This window comes from Parasteatoda tepidariorum, chromosome 8 (assembly GCF_043381705.1).
Source record: "Parasteatoda tepidariorum isolate YZ-2023 chromosome 8, CAS_Ptep_4.0, whole genome shotgun sequence".
Taxonomy (NCBI): domain Eukaryota; kingdom Metazoa; phylum Arthropoda; class Arachnida; order Araneae; family Theridiidae; genus Parasteatoda; species Parasteatoda tepidariorum.
The window spans coordinates 54,646,838-54,673,182 of record NC_092211.1 but is presented as its reverse complement, the minus strand read 5'-3'; the positions used below and the strand labels follow the sequence as shown (position 1 = coordinate 54,673,182).

At 29.4% G+C, this 26,345-nt stretch overlaps 1 protein-coding gene across 2 annotated transcripts in view; it reads left to right on the top strand.

Moving 5' to 3' along the window:
* The first annotated feature begins 18,057 nt into the window (after positions 1–18,057).
* Positions 18,058–26,345, top strand: part of LOC107449891 (LIM/homeobox protein Lhx5) — a 213,259-nt gene continuing 204,971 nt past the window's right edge. For both annotated transcript variants that reach the window (XM_016065571.3, XM_016065562.3), the window contains exon 1: positions 18,058–19,140. In XM_016065571.3, the coding sequence (XP_015921057.1) occupies positions 18,965–19,140 (176 nt within the window). In that variant the 5' untranslated portion in view covers positions 18,058–18,964. The remainder of the gene's footprint in view (positions 19,141–26,345) is intronic.

Sequence of the window (26,345 nt, the reverse complement as noted above, 5' to 3'; positions counted from 1 at the left end):
TGAAATCAGGGTTCTACTGTTTATACACATTTATAAATTAAATATTACTATACATGGAATCCTTTTTTAAAAATAATAACGAAAATGTGATAAAAAGGAGTGCAGTAATTGACCGCTGAAAAGCTAATGACCGGAAAAGTCTTAAGTAAATATTTAACATTACTTAAACTGAAACAATTCAAGGTATATTGTAAAATTCCATTTAAAAAACATAATTTATCCAGCTCAGAGGATAGGATAATTGTCTAAAAATAATATTTATGTCTTAAAGGTATCTTAAAAACATACTTTACAGATCAAGCATTGCTGATTTAAAAAATATTATTTAAATGATATCTCAATTTAGGTGCAAGTAGGCCAGTTTCCCTAACACAAAAAATAAGGAAATTAATAAAAATAGCTCAATTTGGAAATAGATGAAAACTGTACATTGTTTTAAGAATTGAAGCGTAGGAAACTTCTCATACGTAAATGAAAGGTAAATTTTTGGGAAATTGGTGAAATCAATGCTCTTTATGCATAAATATTACGTAATATTGATGGAATTATATTGCCATTGAGATATTTGGCTAAAAAGCTTCGGCATATTTTACGTAATATTAACAGAATGTATTTTACCAACCATCCTTCGGTAAGATTGCCTTCGTATATTTTACGTATTATTGACGAAGCAAGTTTACCATTTAAATTTCGGTAAGAAAGTTTTTTTTACATTTTACGTATAAATATTGAAGCATATTTTACCATTCAGATTTTGGTAAAAAGCTTTCATATATATTGATCGTAATATTGACAAAATAAATTTACCATTTTATTTCGGTAAGGATATTTTTGTATGTTTTCCGTAATATTGGCGAAGTAAATTTACCATTTCGATTTAATAAAAATGCTTCTGTGTATTTTACGTATTATTGACGAAGTAAATTTACTATTTCGATTTAATAAAAATGATTCTTTGTATTTTACGTATTATTAACGAAGCAAATTTACCATTAAAATAATATGTAAAAATAACGTACTCATTCTTACCTAGTATAAAGGGGTTGAAAAATATTTGCAAAATAAACGAATTTGTTTACGTATTTTATGTTTTTTAGGAAATCTGTTTTTTGCTATAATGCGAAGTTTCAATTTTACGTAAATTTAACGAATGCTCAGTAAAATTTAAAGGTAAAATGTATGCAATTTGGCGAAAAATGGATGTTTCTCTGTTACATGTGTTAAAGTTTGTTCCCTTTTCCAGGGAGAATTTTGCGAATTTACTAAGAAGGAGAGATTGTCAAAAAGGGAAAAACTTAAATTTTACTACTAATTAATTTCATTAGAGGTAGATATTGCTACTTATGATGTTTATCATCGTGAATCGAATGAAACTAGAGCCATATTGACAGTAGTAATAGTTACAAAGTTATAAGGGCTTTATGCATAAAATGTACAGTTTTAAACTTAGGCATTTTTCTGCATAAAACAAGCATAACTACTAAATTATATGTGTTTCATATGGTTTTATTAGGAATTCAATCCAGAAAATTTGACAGCTCACTGCATCACAAAGGAGCAGAAAAATAGCAAAGAAACAATTCAACAATTTAGGTAAAGGCTACTAAATTATTAATTTATTGATTATGATTTGATTTTTTACCCCTTGTCCCGCAGTGGACTAATCGTAAAGACACGGTTCCCAGTAGAAACTCGAAGTCAAGCATCACTGGCTGCGCTCAGTAAGCGGGTGGGTGACCACTTTGATAAGCCTACGTAGGAACCGAGGGTGCGCGGTATCGGTCCTCGTCAAACTATACTACCATAAGGTAATCTCGACTTCGCGCGCAGGTCGTCGAGCTACCAAAGCGGAGAAATAATCCCATCTGCGGAGGATCAAAATTGTGATGGCATGTCTTTGGATCATCCTCTGGAATGTTTTTCAGACCATCGCTTATAACGTGTCATAAGCCGTGACGGTACAGGGGATAGAGTGTGCGCCCTTCAACGAAGTGAACCGGGTTCGAATACCAGCAATGGCTGGTCGATACGAATTCCTCTTCCTGCTTGCACCGACCACAGTGCTGACGTAAAATATACTCAGTGGTAGACGGATCATGAGTTAGAGTCCCCATACCTTCAGATTAACCGTATGAGGTTTTANCGGGTTAGTTCCATTAAAAGGTCCTCCACGTAGGTGAAATTTTTTCCAATGCTTGATCCAAGAGTTCCCTTGTCTTCTGGATTGGGTTCAAAATTACAAGGCTACGCAGTTGAACATTAGTAGTCATAAACCCAAAAATTATGGAAATAATAAAATAAAAAAGCTTATCGTGCAGCTCTAGTGCGACGTAAATAAAATACCTAACTACTTACATATCTTTCCCCTTACCGCAAAAAAAAACACTTATGTAAAAAAATAAGAATAAATGATACAAATACCTTGTTTGTCTAGATTGAAAAGTGTATTTTCCTCCAACTTTTCTCCTCTTAGTCATCGCAATTGTTACATATTAAGTTATATTCTTATGAATAGCAATGATTGGATCAATTTTACGAAATTTTTGAAAAAAGATAAGATTAATAAGAAAAAATATAAGTTATAAGTAAAATATAAGACAGGATATGGAAGTGATGACTTTTGCAACTTTTTTGATCAAATATTAACTGCCAGGGAACCAGCTACCGCCAGCACAGAAGGCAAAATATTGTATACTGATTTATCTGAATATTTACATGATATACTGATTTATCTGAATACGTATATACATCATATAATGATTTATCTGAATAAAAAGGATTATGAATTTTAAAAATATTTCGCCTGGAAACAAAACAGAAAAAGGACAAAAATTTCATTGCAAATCTTTAACAAACTAATCTTTAGCAGTTAATATCGATTTTTGGAATTAGTTTGCCACTTACCTGCGTTTACATTAATGAAGTTAGTAGTTTTTCGTATTCATAAAAAGGATTTGAGACTGTAATGTTCGAACTGATTAAATTTTAAGTGTCGAATCTAACTATCTAAACACTGCTAAAATTTTGGGTCAAACTATCGTACTGCCAATTTAGGTGCATCATCTGTAAAATCCATTTTTACCCGTAAAATATTCGACCGTAATAGACAGCAATATTTAGAGTGGCTTAGTGATTTTTCAGTAATTATTACTGTAAAAATTAAGGTATATTAAATTCTTTCTTCAGTGACATGCTCCGGTAAAAATTTATTTTACGGTAAAAAGTACCATCCTCCTGAGTCCGTGCTGGTAGTTTTTACCGTAATTTGATCTGAAATTCCTGACAGCAAAGAGAACCATGCAGATATTTTCAGTTATGAGAAGTTATATCCCTTTTTAATACTTTTTTTTAAAAAAGAGATTTAACATTTAATAAGTTGGGGATGTAAAACCAACCCACGCCTAGCCTCCTCGCCAAATCTTTACCCATTTGGTTCCAGGAAATTTCTCATACCGATTTTTACGACAGGAAATAAATGCCATCTATATCAATATGCTTCTCTATTCATATACCCATCGACAGATACACGAAATCAAATGTTTGCATAGCTTGATCATAATAATCTTCAGTAAATGTGGTACTCTAATATTTCTTCCCAAAAAAGTCGATGCTTTTCGTGCAAGCCCTTTGCTTAGGATAATTGCTTTTTACTAACATACTGCAATGTTAGAGGTTAAAAGTTATTTTTTATTGCAGTTTGATCATTTGCATGTTTGTCGAAATACTGCAGGTCACGCCATTGCAGAAATGTTCGTATGAATATCAAAAAACAAGTAATCGATCCACGGTGTTTACTTGGGGTCACTGTTACCTTCTTAGTCATGTAAACATATTTTATTTTAGTTTGTTTATTCGTCAGTTTGTACTAAATAATTTTTCATTCATTGCTTGTTGGCTATTCAAGAAAAAGTACAAGACTCGTTTATTAAGTAAATATTTTTATTCGTGTATCTCAATTTTGTCATTGTCGTGTTAAAAAAAGCTTTTATTTATATTTTGTTGTGATGACCTGATATGCTTAAAAATGGCTATAATTCCAGTTCACAAGGCCCGCTAGACTCGAAAATATTGACTGATAGTTTTAATAATGTTAAAAGAAAGAGCACTGCTTGTGTTTGACTTTATAATTTCATTTGTAAACCATAAAAATAAGTGAGCGAAGCTCCGATTCCCTGAAAAAAAGTTATTTATTGTTGAGTTTTTTCTCCTCGATTGTATAAATAACTACACAAATTATTATAAATTAAACATTTTGTTAATTTTCTATAATCTCAGGGGAATAATTGATCCCTTTTCCCATCTTTTCATGTTTGTCACGTCGTTTTTTTATTAAAGTAGGGTATATAACAGGTAAAAATTCATTTTTATACATTTGAGTGATTTGCTAAAGAGGCAAGTCTTTATGCAGGATTTCAAATGTTAGTAAACTTGATAGAAAACTGAAATCTTTAAGTAAACATTAGGATTCTTTTATTGATATATGAGATTCTTTTGTATGGCATACAGATAAACATTAAAGGTACATTTGCTAAAATTTGTTAGATGGAGTTTTAAGTTTAGGATTTTGGGTAAATTTAACCTGATTTAAAATCAAAAAGGGACTTTTTTCTATTAGCCATGTGCTTAATTAGTTAAATCCTTCCATATTCCTTCAAATAATTCAGCCTACAATAGCTCAGATCAAATATAGTACAAAATCCATTTTTAGAGCCTCTGGTTTAAATTCTTTGCTTGCGGAAACACTATCTGCCAAAAGATTGTACATTGATACGTCTTTGAATTTTTTGAACATCAATTATTCAAATGTATTTTAAATATGAAATATTATTCAAATATTTTGTAAATAAGAAAAATTCATTTATCCAATATCCCACCAAACTAATTTCTGAAATTTTCTTTTTGGATTAGTGTCAAAAATTATGCTTTTCAGCCACTGTTGAAATTTCAGGTCTCTAGCCCAAACGGTTCTGGAGTTATAAGAGACAGTTACGGATAGATCAACACGCCAGCACTAACTCTTCTTTTTGCTATTGTGAATACTAGTGAAATTCATTTTAATGGATAGTTTGTATAATTTTTAAGAGAAGTACAGCAATTTGATCATTTCTGCTTTGTTACAAAAAAAATGCCGGGATAGCCTGGTCGGTAGGGCGCTTGGCCCACGTCCGAGAGTTCGTGGGTTCGAACCCCGCCAGCCAAAGATAAAATGACTGATGCACGTTAAATCTGTCGAGTCGCAAAAGTCCTCCATGTTCCCACAACAAATCATTATCTCTGGGGGTACTGGATTNGAGAGTTCGTGGGTTCGAACCCCACAGGCCGAAGACTCCCCGTGTGGTAAAGTGACTGATGCACGTTTAATCTGTCGAGTCGCAAAAGTCCTCCATGTTCCCATAACAAATAATTTTCTCTGGGGGTACTGGATTGGAGATCGATCGTTCTCTGATTCAGATCAAAATTACGATCTGTAGATAAATGAAGGTATGTATGAATGGGTTCGCCCTTTAAACGGGTGGGACGTATGGTGTGGCAGAAGTCGAATTCTTAGCCATAGATGGCGCCACTGGGGAACAAGAACAATCGCAGCACCCCTGCCTAAACAGGCATACGTCAACAACAACAAAATAAATAAATAAAGTTACATATTCGAACACAACCAAACATTAAACAAGGCATAGTTTGCACATGAGGAATATTCTTAAGCAAAAAATTAATTAATTAACAAATAATAGGGGAGAAAACAAGTGGATTTGGCTAAATTACGTACGTAGGATATTCCACGATTGCATTATACTCAGAATGATTGAATAGCTGTTAGTTTTTATTACTTATTCTAAAAGCAACTAAAAACATGATAGATAAGACACATAAGTAGTTTTATAGTTTTAACTTTATGATGATTTCCGAGATGATAGAGCGAAAAATGAGTGCATAGGAAGAAAATCAATTCACACGTGTCTCTAGATTTTCGCCGTTTTTACTGTGATTTGATATACTCTACACCAGTACAGCTACTTTTAGCCCTGCAGTTTTCTTTTTATCACTCATAGGGGTTACAGTAAGATACTTTAACTTTGATCATCAACATAAAACTAATTAATTTGCTGAATAAATAACAACAATCGAAATAACTTTAAAAACCTCATCGATAATTAAACACATATTTTTCTTAAAATTATCTTTAAAGTATTTTTTTTAAAATTAAATATATTTCCCTTTTATATTTAAAAGCAGCAAATATTTATTACCACCCGCATGCAAAATTAAGGAAAGGAAATGCCACACGCAGTTTTTCGCTTCTAAAAAAAGTTTTTTCTTAAATTTTAAAATTAATCAAACAGTTTTTGTTATTCTCTCGACCAACTTAAAAGTGCATCTCAACAACTGAATGGTTCAACAGCTCCTGAACTTTTCAACCCGTAGGTTTGTCAATTTCTTTAGGAATCATGTTCAAAGAGCTCATTGTCTCAAATGAAAATAATTCCTTTGAGATGCATATCGGAATATTTTTCTTCAATAAAGAAAAAAGCCTAAAGACGAACTAAAAAGCATCCTTAAATCATAAGCAATCATCTTGTCATAGCATCATTCCGTCTTTAAAATATTTTAAAAAACAGTTAAAAATGAATCTTTCTTTTACTATAAGAGATACAGTTACGGTTATGTATATTTCACGCAAGAGTGCACGTGAAAAAATTACACATGTGTCATTTCTAAACATAAACAAAGATTCCAGAAGCTTTTTTTTTCTTAAGATACATTTTCGATTGAAGATTCAGCCAGGCATGGAATACGAAGCTCTTCAAAACAACTTGGCGACTAGAGATCGTGAGCAATTCGAATTTTTTTTTTCTTCTTATGAAATTTCATTCTTGCTGGTGAGCATCGCAATATCTTCTTCCTCTTTAAACATAACATTTCATTAAAAAAAAATATTACGTTACAAATTCTAGGAAAAGATTAGTTCTTTTTTTTTTTTGTAGCTTTTCATCGCTTGTCAAGGATAAGAATCACTTTTCTATAAAGAGGTTTTTTTACTGATATTGCTATTTTATTTAATTTTCTAATTGATACGTGATTTATATTACAGATTTAAAGCACTTTTTGGTTGTTTTTATTTTTAATGTTGAGATCAATGCTAAAAATATGCAACCTGATTTTCTGTCGATATATACAAGAGTCACAATGCACTTTTAAAATTCTTATTCTAAATTTACCGAAAAATGAACGGAAACAGCCTATCAATCCAATTAACCGTAAAATCTTTCCTCAGCTTTAATGGTTAGAAACCATTTACAACTGATATGGTTACAAAACCGTGATTTCGAAATTACAGGTGCTTGTAACTATTTGCAGCTAGCCTTCAAAATTGTAAAAATGAAGTTCAACTGGACATTTTATAACAGTCGTTGAACGGCCAACCTAATTTTTAAAGTTTACGACTACCAATGTTCAACTCAGTAGGCTTGTAATTTTGAACCCAATCAAGAAGACAAGGGAACTCCTGGATCAAGTATTGAGAGAAATTTTGCCTTCGTGGAGGACTTTTTGATGGAACCAACCCACATTTACTCTACTTGGGGAGGAAAATCACGAAAACCTCCCACGGCTAGACTAATGTCAAGGGGACTCCAGCCTGAGATCCGTCTACCACTAAGATTATTTTACGTCCGTACTGTGATCGGTGCTAGCCGGGTGCGGTATTCTTTTCAACCATTCATCGCTGGGATTCGAGCCCGGGTCATCTCATTGGGAGGCGAGTGCTCTATCCTCTGAGCCACTACGTAACTGAACATTGGAGTTAAGTTATGTTAAGCTTTTCGTGTTAGATAATGGATATTGGAGCTAGGCTGTGGTTGAGTAGTGTTTTGTTAAATGAACCACGGAATATAGTTTAGTTGGTTAATCTAGTGGTGCCATCTATGGAGATGGGAAATACTTGGTTTTATGTGTGTTAAGCAGCTTTGTAGTGCTATCATCTATGCGTGAATGAGAATTTCGTATTTATTATTCTAAGATCCCCAATCGAGAAGGAAAGTGGTGAAGGAATTGAAGAAATATTGGGGTGTCAACGCTGTAATTCAAACTCCCCTTCAGCCAATGCGAACGAGCCGAACGAGCTGTGTGATGAATTCGTACAGACCAGCCATGACTGGGATTCGTATCCGGTTCACCTCATTGGGAGGTGAACGCTCAATCCCCTGAGCCACAACAGCTCTTAATTGAAATATCGTAATGTTTTAAAATAAGAATTTTTGTAATTATAGCCACACAATTTGATTTTTTCTTTCTGATACAGAAACACTTAATAATTTTTTGATCTATAATTTGCTGGTCTAAGACAATATGTGATGAAAAAAAATTCTTTTAAAAAGTGTTTCATATGACAAAACAAAAAAAGTCATAAATCATCATGAAAACGAAACGAGCTAAATTAATAAACAAAAACGAAACTAAATAAACGAAATGTGTTATATTTGCTTATATTTTAATTTTATAAACCTATTTTAGTGAGATGTCCATTTAAGCTATTATTTTTAAATTAAGTTTTTATGCGCAGTGTTACTAAATGAATGATACTTTATATACTGGAGGAATAAATATTGTAGTCATTCGTTTAAAATTAAGAATTGTTGCTGTTAAAAGTGATAATAATTCTCTTTAGGAGTAAGACAAATTTTACATGAACTAAAACGGCACTATTTATAAATAGCTTAGATTCAGGTCTTTAAGAAAGAAAATAGTTTTTAACACAATATTAATACCTTACTGTGATAAAAATATTTTATACTGAAAATATTAATTCATTTATTATTACCGTAATCAAATATACATAATTACTGAATTAATTTATTAGTAAGTTAATATGTTTGATATTATACTTTACATATCCTAAGTGAGTAATATTTTTTTAATTGATTAATTTATTTCAAACGAGAAAAATTTTTCAAGTTTGAAAAAGAATTTTTAAATGTATATTTATTACAGAATTTTTCTACGTAAAAGAAACTAGATCTTAGCTCGTAAGACTAATGGAAGAGCATAAAATTTGAAAGAAAAGTAAATCAAAAAAATTTATCTTATTCATAATTATTTCGAAAATTATTAGAGTTTAGAAGGCTGAAAAATATTCCGTTTCCTTCCGAATTAGACCTGAAAATAACAAAGAGGAAAAGATAAAATTAAAATAATATTGGAGTTAATGGGAGGCTCTAGGCGAAATAATTTTACTTTGAATCATCCAATACATTAAATTATCCATACTCTCAAGCTTTATTAGATATAATCGGCGAAAATGAAACAGTCACGACCTATTAAAGAAAAGAAAAAAACGGCGATAAAAATAACGAAAAAGAAAAAAAATATATAACGATCAACTAGACATGAAATCGAACCAGTTTGAATTCATCGGAAAAATCGCGCAAAGGGCAAATGAAGATTTTTATTTATTTAATTTAAGAGACCTGAACAAACACATCATCTATGGTGCCCATCTTAATGTTTGCTCTATCAAAATCGATTTAGGGCTCGACTTGTATGTGATATCACTACAAGTCTCATTTTCGCTATGTTTACATATAAGGGGAGGAGGATGGAAGGGAGAAGTCCTTTTTCCACTGAGTTATGAAGTTTTATGTACCAGAAAAGTTGTTATCGAACAAGCACCTGTAGATTTTTCGAATTATACAGATGTTACTCGTCATCGTTGAAAGTGGCCTTTTCTTCTTCTTTTTTAATCTTTCAATATTTCAATTATTCTTTCCGTGCAGTAGAATCATGCAATAGGTATTGATTTTTGGATGATTGCTTCTCAAAACAAAAATGAATAGTGGTATCCTGCAATTAAATGTTGTAGGCAGCTTTCGTCTTTAAACAAAATCTGTGTAAATTCGAAATTGGCTTTATACATTGGAGTATATTTTGCTGATTTAAATGGCAAATGTCCTTATGACGTATGTGATATAGTGCAATTTTTTTATGATCCTGACAATAAAAAATAAACAATTAAATTCACACAGTCTTCGTTATTTGTTAACTCATGAATCGATAGGGCATATATCAATAATGCTAAAACTAACCTTTTTCAACGTATATTTTCTCAGTATCTAAAGATATTGCTTCAGTTTCTTTCTTCACCAGAATACTTACACATACATGTTTATACTGTGATAAATATTAGTACTTATCTTTGGCAGAATTTGTTAAGAAAAAATTATGGACTATGTACTTTGAATTTTTTAAAAAGATCGCAGCTCAGAATTTCTTTTAAAAAAGTATGTAGTAGTAATTATCACTGTGTAAACATGTATGTGTAAATATTCCGTGGAAAAAAATGAAGCAATATCTTGTTTAGATGGTGAGATAGGATACAATGAAAAAGGTCAGTTTTAGCATTATTGGTATAGGCCCTATCGACTCCCCTTAAGGACATGAAATATAATTGCTTTTCTTGCAATTCGTTTTTAGTTTCATTTCAAACTTCTAAAAAGAAAGGCTTTGGTTTAAAACAATTTCTAAAAATTTTCGTCGTGAAATATTTTATAATCCAGAAAATTGAAAAAAAATTTTGAATTCCATGAATCTTAAACTTAAGGAAGCAACTTAGTTTCTTGCATCAGGGTACATACCAAAATTGGGTAAAAATGTAATTGATTTAACATATAATAAAATGTTTTTGCATGGAATTATTTTCGAATGAACAAGGCTTATAACCTTGTGCAAAAGTCTACATAAAGATTAATTTCTTAACGATATTTTTTTGTTAGATTTATACATTTCAACAAGGTTTTATTAGATCTTTCGAAAGTATTATTTTACGATTCATAATATATATGCTTTTATTCATTGTTTCTAGCAAGAATTCTAAAAACGTATCCTACAAACGGTCATTTCGAAACACCCTGCTTGTTTTTTAATTTTATTCTCATTTATTTCTAAAGTCGTTAGCTAAGAAACTTTAGTCTCTTAGTATAAATAGATGTTCTAAATTTCTTCATAAAATATCAGTTTTCGCAATGGTAATTATTTTTGTGGTATACGTTACGTAGTTCAGGATTATAGTAAAATCAAAATATTAAATATCCTATTTAGTTCTTTAAAGGAATTTTAATTTTCTTTATTCAAAATGTTTTTTTTTTTTTTGCTTACATTTTTATTAACAAAATAATGTTTATTTTTATTAAAGCGTTTGTTTTAAAGCTTTATATTGTGCGATTTAAAAAAGCCACTAAAATAACCGCGAATATTATTTTTTAAATTAATTTTTCGTTGTAAGACTGTAAATAAGTATTTTCTTTTTTCTTTTTTTTTTTTTTTTTGAGTGATTTACCGATAATTTGAATATTTTAGATGCTGGTTTATATTTAAAAAACTAACCTTTATTTGATATTAAATTTTTTTATTTAATTTATTTTTATGTTGAAGAATTATTCTTAATAGAAGAATTATTATTAATTTTGTCTTTAATGAAAAAATTACCCATTATTTTTTAAAAATTAATACAAATTAGTCTTCAAAAATTTCATTTATAACATATGATTATTTTAAAAAACAATTCAAATTATTTGTTTCAAAAAATAATTTTTCTATTTAAATATATTATTATTTTTCAAAAAAACAAATAAATACAGGAAAAGAGTTTTACAGAAACCTTTGGAATTGATTTTTTTTCAATAGTCAAGATGCATCATAAAACAATAAAGTTTTTGTTCCGCTTCAGCGTGAACAAAATTATTATTCAGTTTTTTTTTTTTTATCATTCTTGAAAATTTATTATTTTTTAAAAAACGAATTTATAGTTAATCAACGTTTTGTTATCACAATTATTTTAAATTCCGAGTTTTGTTTGGATTAGATCTGAAATACTTAATTATGAATCGAAATGCGCGGAAAAATGTTTTCTTTAACACAATTTACAATTACAATTTTTTAAGTTTTTAGAGTTCACACAATTTAGTTTTCAGAGTTCTTTTTGCTATCCGTAGAGTATTTTTCAATTTTTAATTAATAACTCGCCGTCTCTCTCCACCAGCTAATAACTAATTTTAAATACAGAAAATTTCAAGTATTTTGAGACTTACAGTAGTACTTTTGAAAATAAAAGGAATCTGTAAGCATAAATTGAAATTTCTCTAGTAAGTGCGGAATTAATTTTGACTCTTACATACTCACATTTTTAGATGCGTTATTTTTCAGATTTGATAAAAATGGATATCGTGACTAATTTGCAAATAAAATGCTCAGCTCAGCATATTCTAACATTGAAACTAATATTTCTCTCTCTCTCTCTGTATATATATTCTCTGTATATATATTCTCTGCATATTTGCTTCTTGCACGCTTTTCTTCTGCGCTTAAACTGAGTTCTGCGAGTTTTTAAAATGTGTAATTTTTTCTATTGTTTTCGTCTGCTTTTTTTTTATTTTAAATTTTGCTAAAATGCAGTTTTTATGACAGCGCACGTTTAATTCTATAACAACACTCTCACAAAATAAAACTCTCACTTTTGACGATTCAGCAATCCATGAGCAGTATTTCGTAAATTTTGAGAATCATTTCGTCACGTAATCACGTGATTTACGACGAAACGTGAACTCTTAAATGCATGACGAAAATGTTTCCTCAATTCAAAACCTCTTCGTAGTGCATTATGGGAGATTGTTAACTTGTTGACCAAACTAGAATAAAGACTAGACAGTCGAAAATAAACTGACGAATTACGCCGACCAGATTGTCAAGAAGTTGGCCTTGTACCAGGAAGGTCCGAAATTCGAATCCCTCTTCTGGAATGGGTTTAATTTTTCTTTCTGTCTTTGCTGTGGTGGGCCTTCTATATGGTGCCCACTGTAAAGTGATTGTTATAGAAGTCAGATACAGTAGGCACTACAAGTTTTTTTTTTTTTTTTGGAAAAAATAGAATGACGAAATGTTTCCTTAATTTCGACAAAATTCGTTTAATCGAAGTGGTGACGATAGTTATTTCGTCAACTTGTCGAAATTTTCGCTCGGAGCATATACCGGGAAACGGTTTAGTCAAAAGCAAAGAAAGTTTCGTAATAATCGAGCATTTTTTTACAGTGAATGGTTCTCATCAGGGATATCTCGTATTTTCGATAGTATGCCAGAACCGCATAATACCGAAATAGGTTATTTACAAACTTCTTATTATTTACAAACCACTCCTTGAATTATCATTTGCAAATTAATTACAAACCACTTTTTTCTGGAAAAAAAACACGATCTAATTTGGTACTCCTGTTCTCGAGTTATTAGCAAACATACAGACAGACTTTTATACGTATAGAGATAGGGTGATAATTTTTCCTCGAATTGACTGCAGCAGACAATGCAATTGTACTAAAAGAATGTAATTACAAATGAATGTAATTGTAAACGAATGGAATTGTAATTGAAACGTAATTGTGCTAAAAGAAATTCTTAAAAATATGTTGTGTGAAATTAAAAGCATATTTTCTTGCTGAAAATTTTAAGAAAGCAGCTAATTCTGGGAAAATAGTATAAAAATATTGTTTGTGAAGTTTTGGCTTCAATTTAAGCATTTACTACTATAATTGTTAAGAATTTATGAAAATTAATGAGGTAATTGTCAATGATAATTAACAATTATCTTTCAAATTTCTGTTCGCACGTGAGAATAAGGACATAACTTAATTGCATTTGATTATATAATAAAAAATATAATTTTTGGTAAGCCCAACATATTTTTTACTTTTGTTAGCTTAAAAGCTTAAATATGTATAGAGATGCTTCACATTACAGAGCATTAACAGCCTCTGGAATACCTCTACAGGATGTGCTTTTTTTCAACTTTGTTAATTCAAATAACTTTATTATTCAACTCAAATTACTTAGTTATTTAATTCTAACTACTAAAATATTAAAATTATACACTTCCGAATTACTCACTTAAAATTTTATTTATTTTCTTCATTTGGGATACTAAGTGGAATAACTGAACAAGTATTGATTTCAAAATGCATACAATCTTCGGAAAATCTAATAAATTAGTGACGTGTGTCATTTTAAGTATTCAATTGACATAGAAGGAAGTATCAATGACTTCTAAAATTCCTAAAAATTTTCTTTTCTTTCTGAAGTATTTTATAAAAACTACTTAAATATTCAATTTAAATTACTCATTCAATTAATAATATATAGATGAATGATAATGTATGGAAAAGAGGAATGAGAATAGATTAATGATAATGTATGGTTTAGAGGAATGANTGGTTGCTCACTACGTGCTCTTGCGCGCCGAATCCAATCAATTAAAAATGAAAACTGTTGCCAGCGCGAGAAAAGAAATATCATCGGTTTTATTGATACATACATACATACATACGTACGTATTAGCGTTTTATATAATATAGATTAATCTTTACATTCATTTGACGCGCTTGATTGGTAATTAAAATATACTTTTGATTGCCCACCAGTTTTATGGAACTTTCTTAAGCCAAGAAGGAAGATTTTTCAACATTAAAAACTTTTCTTTTTTTAATATTGAGACCCAGGAATGAAGACTTAACTGAACTAAATCCTAAATGTCTGTACTCTAGTATATAACGTACGTACATTTGGGGCATCAATCGGATGTTGGTATCCAACCTCTCATCTTCTGCTTATCGGATGTAAGCAATATGCGTTAGTGACTGCTTTTTCGAGTTATCACTCACACAAACATTAACACCCATGAATAATGAGTACGAATTTTAATATTGCAATGCATTTTCATTAACCTATCGCGATATTTTCCCAATTAAGAGAAATTATATTATTTTTACGTTGGTGCCAATTTTTTTCTTATCCAAGTAAAATTTAGCCGCATTCTTAACCCTTTGGTTACGGTGTTCCATTTTGTACCATCACATGTGTTCCACATGCTGTACCAGCCGTAAGCAAAATTTTAATAATATCGTTTTCAATAACTATCGCTTTGTATAATATTTGCGATATTATCATATTCTATGCATCTATGTATATTATCGGTAGCCAGTGACCTGTGTAGGTCAGAACCTGGAGCTGTTCTACTTGTTTATAAACTTGTCTATATAGTACCAATAACAGATAAGTACTGATTTTTACTTAAAGTTATGATATTTTCATTTAAAGGATAGTAATGTAAGTTTGAGAATTTAAAATTCGTGATCCAAAAAAGATGTTAAGAACAAATTATTGCTATTAATAGTTGTTATTAAATTGTTTTAGTTTTAGACTCTAATAAATTTAAACGCCCTGAAATTGAAATGTCGTGTATACGAATAAAGATGAACATTTTTCTGTTTGACATTATCACTGACGGTTAAATATAGTTATTCATCAATATTCAATCACTTCTATTAACCTGCATATTTGTTTCTTGCACGCTTTACTTCTGCACTTAAACTTTGAGTTCTACGAGCTTTTAAACTGTATAAATTTTTTTGTGGTTTTCGTCTGCTTTTTTTTAAAAATATATTGTAAAAATGTAGTTTCTATGACTGCGTACTTTTTATTCTATAACAACTCTCTCACAAAATAAAACTCTCACTTTTAACTATTCAGCAATCCATGAGCAGTATTTCGTTAATTTTGAGAATCATTTCGTCACTTAACCACATGACTTACGACGAAACTCTCAAATGCATGAAGAAAATTTTTCCTCAATTCAAAACCTCTTCGTAGTGTATTGTGGGAGTTTGCTAACTTGTTGACCAAGCTAGAATACAGACTAGGCAGTCGAAAATAAACTGACGAATTACGCTGACCAGTTGGTATGATTGTCAAGAAGTTGTCGTTGTACCAGGAAGGTCCGAAATTCGAATCCCTCTTCGGGAATGGGTTTAATTTTTCTATCTGTCCTTGCTATGGTGGGCCGTCTATATGGTGCCCACTGTAAAGTGATTGTTAAAGAAGTTAGATACATTAAGCACTACAAGTTTTTTTTTTTTCTTTTTTTTTTTTTTTTAGACAAAGNAAAGTTTTGTTTGGTTTGGGTTTTTTTTTTTTTTTTTTTTTTTTTTGGAAAAAAATAGAATGACGAAACGTTTCTTTAATTTTGACAAAATTCGTTTAATCGAAGAGTTGACGATAGTTATTTAGTCAACTTGAAGAAATTTTTGCTCTGATCATATACCTGGAAACACTTTCGTCAAAAGCAAAGAAAGTTTCGTAATAATCGAGTATCCATTTTTTACAGTGAATGGTTCTCATCAGGAAAATCTCGCATTTTCGATAGTATGCCCGAAACGCATAACACCGAAGTTATTTACAAACTTCTCTTTATTTGCAAACCACTCTCTGGATTATTATTTACAAATTAATCACAAACCACTTTTTTCTGGAAAAAAAAACACGATCTAAATTGGTGCTCCCGTTCACGAGTTATTAGCAAACATATATGCAGACAGACTTTAGCTTTTATATGTATAGAGATAGGGTGATTGTTTTTCCTCGAATTGACTGCAGCGGACAATGCAATTGTACTAAAAGAATGTAATTACAAATGAATGTAATTGTAAAAGAATGGAATTGCAATTGTGCTAAAAGAAATTCTTAAAAATATGTTAATTGTGCTAAATTGAAAGCATATTTTCTTGCAGAAGATATAAAAACCCCGTTAATTCTGGAAAAATTATATACAAATATTTTTTGTGAAGTTTCGGCTTCAACTTAAGTATTTACTACTATATTTGTTAAGAATTTATAAAAATTAATTGTCAATGATAATTGACAATTACCTTTCAAATTTCTTTTCGCAACGTGAGAGTAAGGGGCATAACTTAATTGCAATTGATTATATAATAAAAAAAATAATTTTTGATAAGCCCAACATATTTTTTACTTTTGTTAGCTTAAAAGCTTAATATGTATAGAGATGCCTCACATTACAGAACACTGACTGCCTCTAAAATACCTCTAAAGGATGTGCTTTTTTGCAATTTTGTCAATTAAATAGCTTTATTATTCAACTCAAATTACAAAGTTATTTAATTAAAATTACCAAAATATTCAAATTATACACTTCCGAATTACTCACTTAAAATTTTATCTATTTTTTCCTCATTTGGGATACTAAGTGGCAAAACTGAACAAGTATTGATTTCAAAATCCATACAATCTTCGGAAAATCTAATAAATTCGCGACGTGTGTCATTTTAATTATTCAATTGGCATAGAAGGAACTATAAATGACTTCTAAAATTCCGAAAAATTTTATCTTCTTTTTGAAGTATTTTATAAAAATTACTTAAATATTCAATTTAAATTACTCATTCAATTAATATATAGATGAATGATAATGTATGGAAAAGAGGAATGAGAATAGATGAATGATAATGTATGGTTTAGAGGAATGAGAATAGATGAAAGATAATGCAAGGAAAAGAAGAATGAGAATAGATGAATGTATGGAATAGATGTATGTATGGAACAGAAAAATGTATGGAATAGAGGAATGTATGGAATAAAAGAATGTATGGAATAAATGAATGAGAATAGATGAGTGTATGGAATAGATGAATGAGAATGTATGTCACGAAAATATATAATTTTAGGAACTTGTGCTAATTTGGAATATATTTTTGTGTTATTTTGACTTCATTATTTTAGACTTTAGTCAGTTTAAAAGTTCATTTCGCACAGATACCTCATTAAAAAATAAATAAATAAGTGACTTCAACGATATTGAGAAGCATTGTATTTTCTTTCGAATCCCTCAATTCTCAATTAATTTCAATTTCCCCCCTCTTATTGGAAGAATGGAGCAATTGTGACAAAAACAACAATGAGAGTCGTTTACAATAATAAAAAAAAACGAAAGCAATAACTAATATATTGGTGACATTTGTTCGTTTATGAGTTCGATTCGCAAATATATCTCACGCAAAAAAAAAAAAAAGTATATCAACGACTTTTAAAATTTGAAAATGTATTTTCTTTCGAATTATTCCTGCAAAAAATGCTGATTCTCTGACATTTCTTTGTTTCGTTAGGAAGAAGAAGAAAAAACATTCTGAAATTCACCCCATCATTCAGAATTTGAAAAATCCTGACTTTGCGATGCACAAAACCACGTGATGAGTAGAAGGACGGTCCAAAATCTGGTTTCTATGACGACTGCGATGTTGAGTGACAGCTGATTAGCTCCGCCCATTTCCAAAGCCAGAGATAAGCAAAGAAGCGTGTGGTAAGGGGAACGGGCGGTAAAACACGCTGCTCCTGCAAACAAGCTGCAGTCGCAGTAGAAAAAGCTAGTCTGGGGCAAACTGTTATACCGGACGCACGCATAGTGCCCAGCGTTCCCATTTCATGCCGTGAAACTGGTCAGGTGACGGTTCGAGAAACTGTTGTTTACCTTCTTGATTCAGATCGTCTATTTTCTTCATTTTCGATTCAGCCGCTGTTCTTGTTAACAGATTAGTTCGCTTTTTTTATGAATTTTTTATTATAGTTTTTATAAGAATGAATGATACTCATCAAATAATATTACCAAACCGGTATTTGAGAAGCATACAATGTTATTCGGCTTTCGAAGTTTTGCAGTAAATCAGCTAATTAAAATAATCGCAGTTTAATGGTGAAGAACTGTTCAAGACAGAAGTTTGTAATGAATGACTGATCAAAATTTCTGTTTCATAAAGCAACATAAACCAGAGTAGTTCATTTGAGCTGTTTTGGATTCTAATTTTTTTCCCGTCAGTTTTGGTTCGAGAATTCTATATAGGTACTGATAAGTTATTGACCAAGCAAAACGGCGACCTGCTCGACTTATCTGACGACCCAGTCCTCTTGCCTCTTGAGGAACCAGGAGGAGGTCGATTCAAAAGCCTCGTTGGTCAGCGAGCTATCAGCCCTGGGTCTGTCCTATGAGCCAACGGGACTGAGGGCGTCCAAGGTGGACACACTTGGGACCTGGCGTGGGCGCGGGGCTGGCCGGACCCTGCCCTTAATTCGGACAGACGACATGAAAATGGTACAATGTGCCGGTTGCGAAAGACCTATCATGGACAGATACATTTGCAGTGTACTAGACAGATCATGGCATGCAAAGTGCGTTGTATGCTGCGAATGTAAGTGTACACTCCAGGAAAAGTGTTATTCCAGGGAAGGTAAACTCTACTGCCGGAATGATTTTTTCAAGTAAGTTTCCCACTTTTGTCTTATAAAATGTTTGTTTATTTTTTTAACGTCGGGATCTATCCTTCGACTACGAGAAGATGGATATTCAATTGCGATTTTCTAATTTACTGGTATTTAATAAAAAATTGCGAAAGTTTAGCTTATAAGTTACGGAAAAGTAGACAGCAACATTTCTAATAAAATAGTTATTAATCACTAGAAGTTTCTTTTAATCAAGTAGTTTAGTTGACGAGTTTTTTCAAAGCATTAATTATCCAACAGACTTCTTTTAACTAAACATATTTGAAATCATTTCGCTTTAAACTTAAATTTCCAGAAAAATATTAAACTTAATGCCATGAAAAAAAAAAAATTCCCTCGTTTTAATTCACACTTCGGTATCAAGAAAAAATTCATGTTTGAGACTGCAATTAAAACTATTTTTATTTATCTCTTTCAATTTAGAGTCATTAATTTATTTACTCTATGATATCATTCATAGTTTCTTAGTTGAGTTCTATCTAATAGATTAGGAGCCATGAGAAAATTCGATTTGAAAACTTTTTTCAAGTTATGGCTTTTACAGCACTGTGACATTAAGCGTGGGTTTATTTATGAGTGCCAATTACTAAAAATGTTGCGCAGAAAAAAGAATAGAAAATTTATACAGATAGAAGAAAAAATATTCATTTGAAATCGATTAAAGTAATTGTATCTTTAAGTATGCGAGTAAAGTGACTTTAAAGTGTAACTATAATTTTTTCTAACTTTTATTCGCATTCAAAAATTTATGTAATTCTTGTAAGAAGGCTTTGATTTTGCACTATTTAATTTGCAGATTATCTAAAATGCCATAAAATATTTCCATCTTCTTTTATGTACAATAATAACTTTTTTTTGAAAATTTCTTGTTACAAAATATTTGAAATTATCTTTGGCACAGTTTTCTTTTTTTATTGAAACCAAACATTTTTAATAAAATTATCAACAGCTATATTTTTTAAACAGAGGTTAATATTAAATATAAATTAATGGTGCCTTTGCGATACAAGTATTCCCGATTTTCATTTCCCGATTTAATGATAATTATACTTAATAATTAAAATAAAATTTCCATTGCTCATTAAATCAGAAAAAAATACATTATTATAGCCAATTTTTTTTGTCAAACATTATTTTTCTATTGTGTTTAAGTTTTTTACATTAAGAATAATAACTGGCATTGATACATTGATACGAAATTCCATAGAACACTTCAAAAACTTATTTAAAGTATATGATTGTCGTTTGAGCCTATTAATTTCCCAACACACTTATCAAATAAATATTGTCCAAAAAAAATTTATCATTTTCAAATTAGCATCTGCGGTACTCTTCTTTTATCAATAAAAATATGACATTTACTGTAGCAGTATTTTTTATATACGTAAATGTAACATCAATTTCTTCTTATCCTTAAAGTTTTCGTTATCTTAAGACCATTGAAAAAAATTTCTGTAATAATATCAGATTATTGTTATTCTTTTGTAAATTCTATAGTTTTTCGTAGATCACAATATTTATGCTTATAGTAAATGGTATAATATTTTAAAATATTTATAATTAGGATATCTTATTTGAATTAATTTATTAAATGATTTTATTGAATCGTTATGACGGGGATAAAGATATGATTTTTTAATTCATTTAACTATCGATTTCTAAAACTAGCAACATTGATCTTTTCAATTTAAATGTCAGGTTTATATCCTTTATTGACTTTTTATATGTAAAATTATTTGAAGAAAACAATGATTCAGTGAAGAATTCATTATTAATATGCAAGCAAATTTTTTATCAGCCTAACTTATAAGACTAGTGTTACTATTTCCTTACTGATACGTTTTAGAAATATTCGAATAGTTATATATAAACGCATAACTAGTAGTTAAAAATAGTTTTTTTTCATGATGTTTCATATTTATAACTGTTACTAAAATTAACCAAAAATATAAAAATGTGTAAACGGAGAAGAAAATTCTGATAAATTTACCATAATTTATAGTAATAACATTTCTAGTAAAAAAAAACTGCATAATTTTGTTTAATAAAAACAAAATATATGATATTTAATCCATTCATTTGTTAAATTTTCCGTTCATATGGTGACAGTTTATCGGAAATAATGGTTTTCAAAATTATAGTTCGTATTATCACACATTTAGTAAAAATTACAAAACTGAAAAATAAATTTAATCGAATAAATTAGTTTTACGCCATGATCTAAGGTAGCATGAAAAAATTATTAAATTTTTGCTACATTTTCCAAATTTCACCACATATTATAAAAACACATTTTATTGTTAATTTACCAAAATCATTACCAAAGCACTTCGAACTTTTTGTGTATACATAGAGCCAGAAGCAGGGTAAATTTAACCACATTCTAGTAGTTTTGATTATGCTTTTTTTTCCTCCATGTAACACTTAAATATAGAAATTCAAAAAGTTTTTCAAAACTTTCTTCTAAACAAATTTAAGTTTGAATTATAAATCTGATTTAAAAAAAAAATTATATAAAGTTGCATCAATTTTAATATTTAAAAAAACGCATCGCCTAAACATCAAACATTTCAAATGAAAAAAAAAAAAATTCATTTCCATCCAAACAAACTAGCATTTAAGATTTATTTTAAATCTAAATCTTTCGAATTGGCGTCAGATTTTGAGTAATTGGCGTCTAATTCTTAAAAGTGATTTACGAGACTTTGAAGTCAGAAGATTAAGCAGCGCAAACCCAATGATTAAATTATGAGCCGGGCCGAGAGCACATATTTGCAGTGTCACTCATCCCTTTCCAATCGGGAATGACTAGATTAATAATTCAAGACTCTCTAATCTCAGCTACAATGATTCAGGGGTATTATTTATTTAACTTAAATATAAATTTCTAAATTCGATTTTGAGTTTTTTTTTTCTCTCTCCTCTTCTTTCGATATCATTTTTAATCTTTTCGATTCCATTCTTTTGGTTATGTTTCATTGTATTTCTGTTTAGAGAAAATCCAGCGAGGAAATGATATAATATTTCATTTTTTGATAGTGACAGTAAAATGAAGCTGGTAATTTGTTTTGGGAAGGGAAATAAGTTTTAAACATTGGGAAGTTTATTTAATTTTGGGTGAATTTTTGTATTTAAGTTTGGAATTTAATGAAAGAATATTTGACCTAATGATCTAAAAAGGTTTATAAAGCGTTTTTCTTTATATCTACAAGGGAAAAAAATATATTATCGATATTTTAAATCCATGTTTTGAAATTATAATAAAAATTTTGATATTTTATCTACAAGGTCTAAGTCAAAAAATGTGATAAAACAGATGCAATAAGTAGCTTTATATTAAGAAAAGCTATTTTTCAAATAACGTATTAAAGTTCATATCTTTGTCTTAAAAATCGTCTTAAAATGCTTATAACTTATTTTAAATTAGTTTTAATAAATTATTTATGCTTAAAATTGATATATTTGTTTCCTGAATAGTAAATTAACGTTTTATGATTAATTCTAATTTTAAAATGTATTTCTGATACAATGAGTAGGTAAAAATTTGTTACAGAAAAAAGATTTATGTTTTTGAACATGTTCACACCAAAATATTTCTTATTGATTCCAATTGTTTATAAGTTTATACATAAAAAAGTTTGAAGATGAGAATTAAATGCTAAAAAGTTTTGTTAACATGTATAGAATTATAATTTAAATAAACAGTTAATCGAACACACTATTACTTTCCCTGATGATCTTAAAAGGTATTTTTAAATTTCAAAAAGTGTATGTATATTTGAAATTAAAACTTTTATATTTTATCCATAATCTATTATAATTGCTTTCTGGTTAATTCTAAACATAACACAGAAGTAAATATTTAGAATTCTAATAAAATTATTTTTTTCCCAACTTCTATTATTTGCTTAAGGATAAAAAAAAATTAAGCATAACTTTTTTTTAAAATTGAAGCAGGGAAGGTAAATGTCAAATTAAGTTGTCAGTAAAAACTGAAACTTTGTTAGAAACCTTTTTAACGCGCATTTTCTCCGGAATACGAAAGACTGGTTGCCAATAATCTTAGCAAAAACTAATTAAAACCAAAGTATTCTGTCATATAGCAGACGACAAGATTTTTTTTCCCATCCTCACAACCTGCACAAAAAATGGCGGGTAATTTCTTTAGGGTGAATATATAGACTTTAAAATAAAACTGTTATTCATCGCTAACCACTCGAAACATTCGAGTTTTTATAAAGGAAAGCAGGTAAAAAAAGTGATGGTTGAAAATATGTTTTTTTCCCCCTTTCTTTTTTTTTTAAAAAAGGAAACGAAGAAAAAAAATTGGACGACTTCGCAACAAACGATGTTTTAATGTCCCTACATAAAATAAATAAAAAAGAATGAAAACAAAGACTAATTACAGCAGCACGTAAGGGGAGCAAGGAATATAATATACACAAATGTAATTACATAAATCATCCATAAAATTTAAATGAAAGAAGGTGAATTGGTTTAAAATATGTTTCTTATAAAAGTGGTAAAACTTACAATTTTTACTTTTGGTTATAGTCTTAATAAAGTATTTACATTTAAAAGAGGAATTAAAAGTTAATTGTTATTTCCAACATTTTTATTTCGAAAATTCATTTTAGTTGAAATAGAAATATTTGAAACATTTTTAAGAGAAGAGTATATTTTTAATTATAACATCTGAGCAAATTATATATTAGAATTCAGTTTTTATTGCACACGTTCTAAAACTATTAATTCGCATTATTTAATTAACTAGTATTAATTTATTTCAATTAATTAGTATTATAGTACAATTCATCCATTTAATTTATAGTATTAAAAATTTTACTTACGTAATTTTCTAAAGAATAAATTGTTTTTTGGGCACAATAAGTTAATTCGATGTTTGAGAATTTTCTCTTAAAGAAATCTTTATATAAACTTGAATTCGTTGAACATGCATAGTTTTGAAAGTTATTTAATTCTTATTTTTAAATATGCAGTTGTATAAAATGGAAATTTGAAGTTCAGAAAGAAAGTCAATAAAATCGTGATAGAATATCGTGCAAAGTAATGCTTTAAGTTGAATAACATTGATCAGTATTTTTAACTGTAATTAACTATTATTTGTGCTCAGTAAGTAGTTTCTTCAATATTTCCTAATATACTTATATTCCATACACTATAAAATATCAATTGCAATTTTACTCTAGACAAAACTGTAATTAAATCAAATTATATAACTAATACATTTTGGCTTTTTTTTCCCTGGTAGTTTATTTATGTTATCATTAGAACTTCACAAAATGCAAAAATATTCGAACTAAGAATGAAATATATTTCAGATAATTTCCTCTATTGAGTGGCATAATTAATTATTCATGTGAAATTAATTTATAGTGTACAATAATTCGTAAGGAGTAAAAACACTAATCAAAATATAATGTTAAAATTTTACAAAATAAGACATTAAAAATTAATAATTTTACAAACTCTGCTTGAAGCATAACCTAAAGACTTGCATAATAAAGCAAACAAAAGTAGAATTGAAATATAGGAGCAACCATCCTCTTCGCTTGTAAAGCTTTGCAAAATAAACAAATCAAAACGAAGCGCGAAGTGGCAACCTTCACCGCGAAACCACCGATTCCGAATCGGCGTTCCCTCTGTCTTTTCAACCGGGTAACACCGGAGTCGCGTGCGGTTCTAGCAAGCCCCCCAATTCGCCGCTCCCAAAACCATCACTCAGTCCGTAGCGATCAGGGAAAGAGCGGCAACTGTACAGTAGAGGTTACGGTAATAGTGTCTTATTATGTTAATTATCAGTGAAATACATATATAATGGCAGGGAGACCGTTATTATAGTCTTTGCTTTCAGCTCGCTTTATTACGAAGAGGGGGGGGAGTAAAGTCGTTAAAGCCTAAACGGACGAAATCGTTTAAACCTGGTATTTATTCACGCCTTTCTCTACCTGGATGAAATAATAAACGTACTCGAAAAGTTCAAAAAGATTATTGATACTCGAAAGGGAAAATTGGTGTTTAAATGAGGGCTAATTACATTAGAATGGAATTAATGAATGAAAATTTAACTATGTTTTGCAACTCATTTCTTAGCAAAACTAAGACTGGATGTAATGAGATGCACTAATAAGTATCTTAAATAAATTAGTGATTGTTAATATTTATTTAAGTGTTAATTTGAAAAAGAATTTTAAAATTCTATCGAAAATATGAAAGTTTTTTTGGTAATGCTAGTAAATCTGTTTGTTTTGTTTTAATATTTATTTGCATTATATTTGTTTATATTATATTTATTTATATTAAATTTATTTGTATTAAATTTATTAATATCACTTTTTTTTTTAAATTTTAATGAAAAGTTAGAGTTTTTATACTTCGAAATAAAATGAATTAAAGTGAATTAGAAATAAGAATTATTTTAAACACATATTTATTAATTCGACATGAAACAAGTCAATTAAGTTTCTCTTTTGAATAATTATTTTTGTCTATAATAGTTCGTTCATTTAATGCTCATTAAATGCTTATTAATTCAGAATATTTCTTTAACATTTGATTGAAACATACTGAATTCAATCATATCAATGTAAGATAATAAACTTGTTGGGTCATAAATTTGGAAAATTAGTTTAACAAGTTATAAGTGAAATTAGCTGAATATTTATGTTAAAGGAAGCTTTTATTGCAACAAAATGGGTAATCGGTGCCTTTTATTTATGATAAAAAGTAATATTACTTAATTTTTTTCCTGCAAATAAGTCAATGTATTTTTTTAACTGGACTAGTTTGTTTTTAGAAAAAAGTAGTCATATTATAGCGCGACAAGAAAATAATAAGCAAAGTATAATGCCATGAAGAATTAAGCTCTATTAATATGAGGAAAATGGAAATTAAGAACTGTAAAGCAATCAAAAATGGCTTGCGCATTTAATTTTGCACAAATTTACACTGTTTCTGAAAGCTAATGTAGCATGTTATCCATATATTAAGTTAAGGGAAAAAAAATTCCAGGTGAATTTCATAATGTTTTTATCATTGTTCAACAATTCTATAAATCATTCAAAATAGCTTATTTTTTCATTACTTCTTAAATATTAATTTATCTCGTATATAAATGTTGCGTTTTTTTGAAAAAATATTTTTAAGAATATAATGCTTGTTCA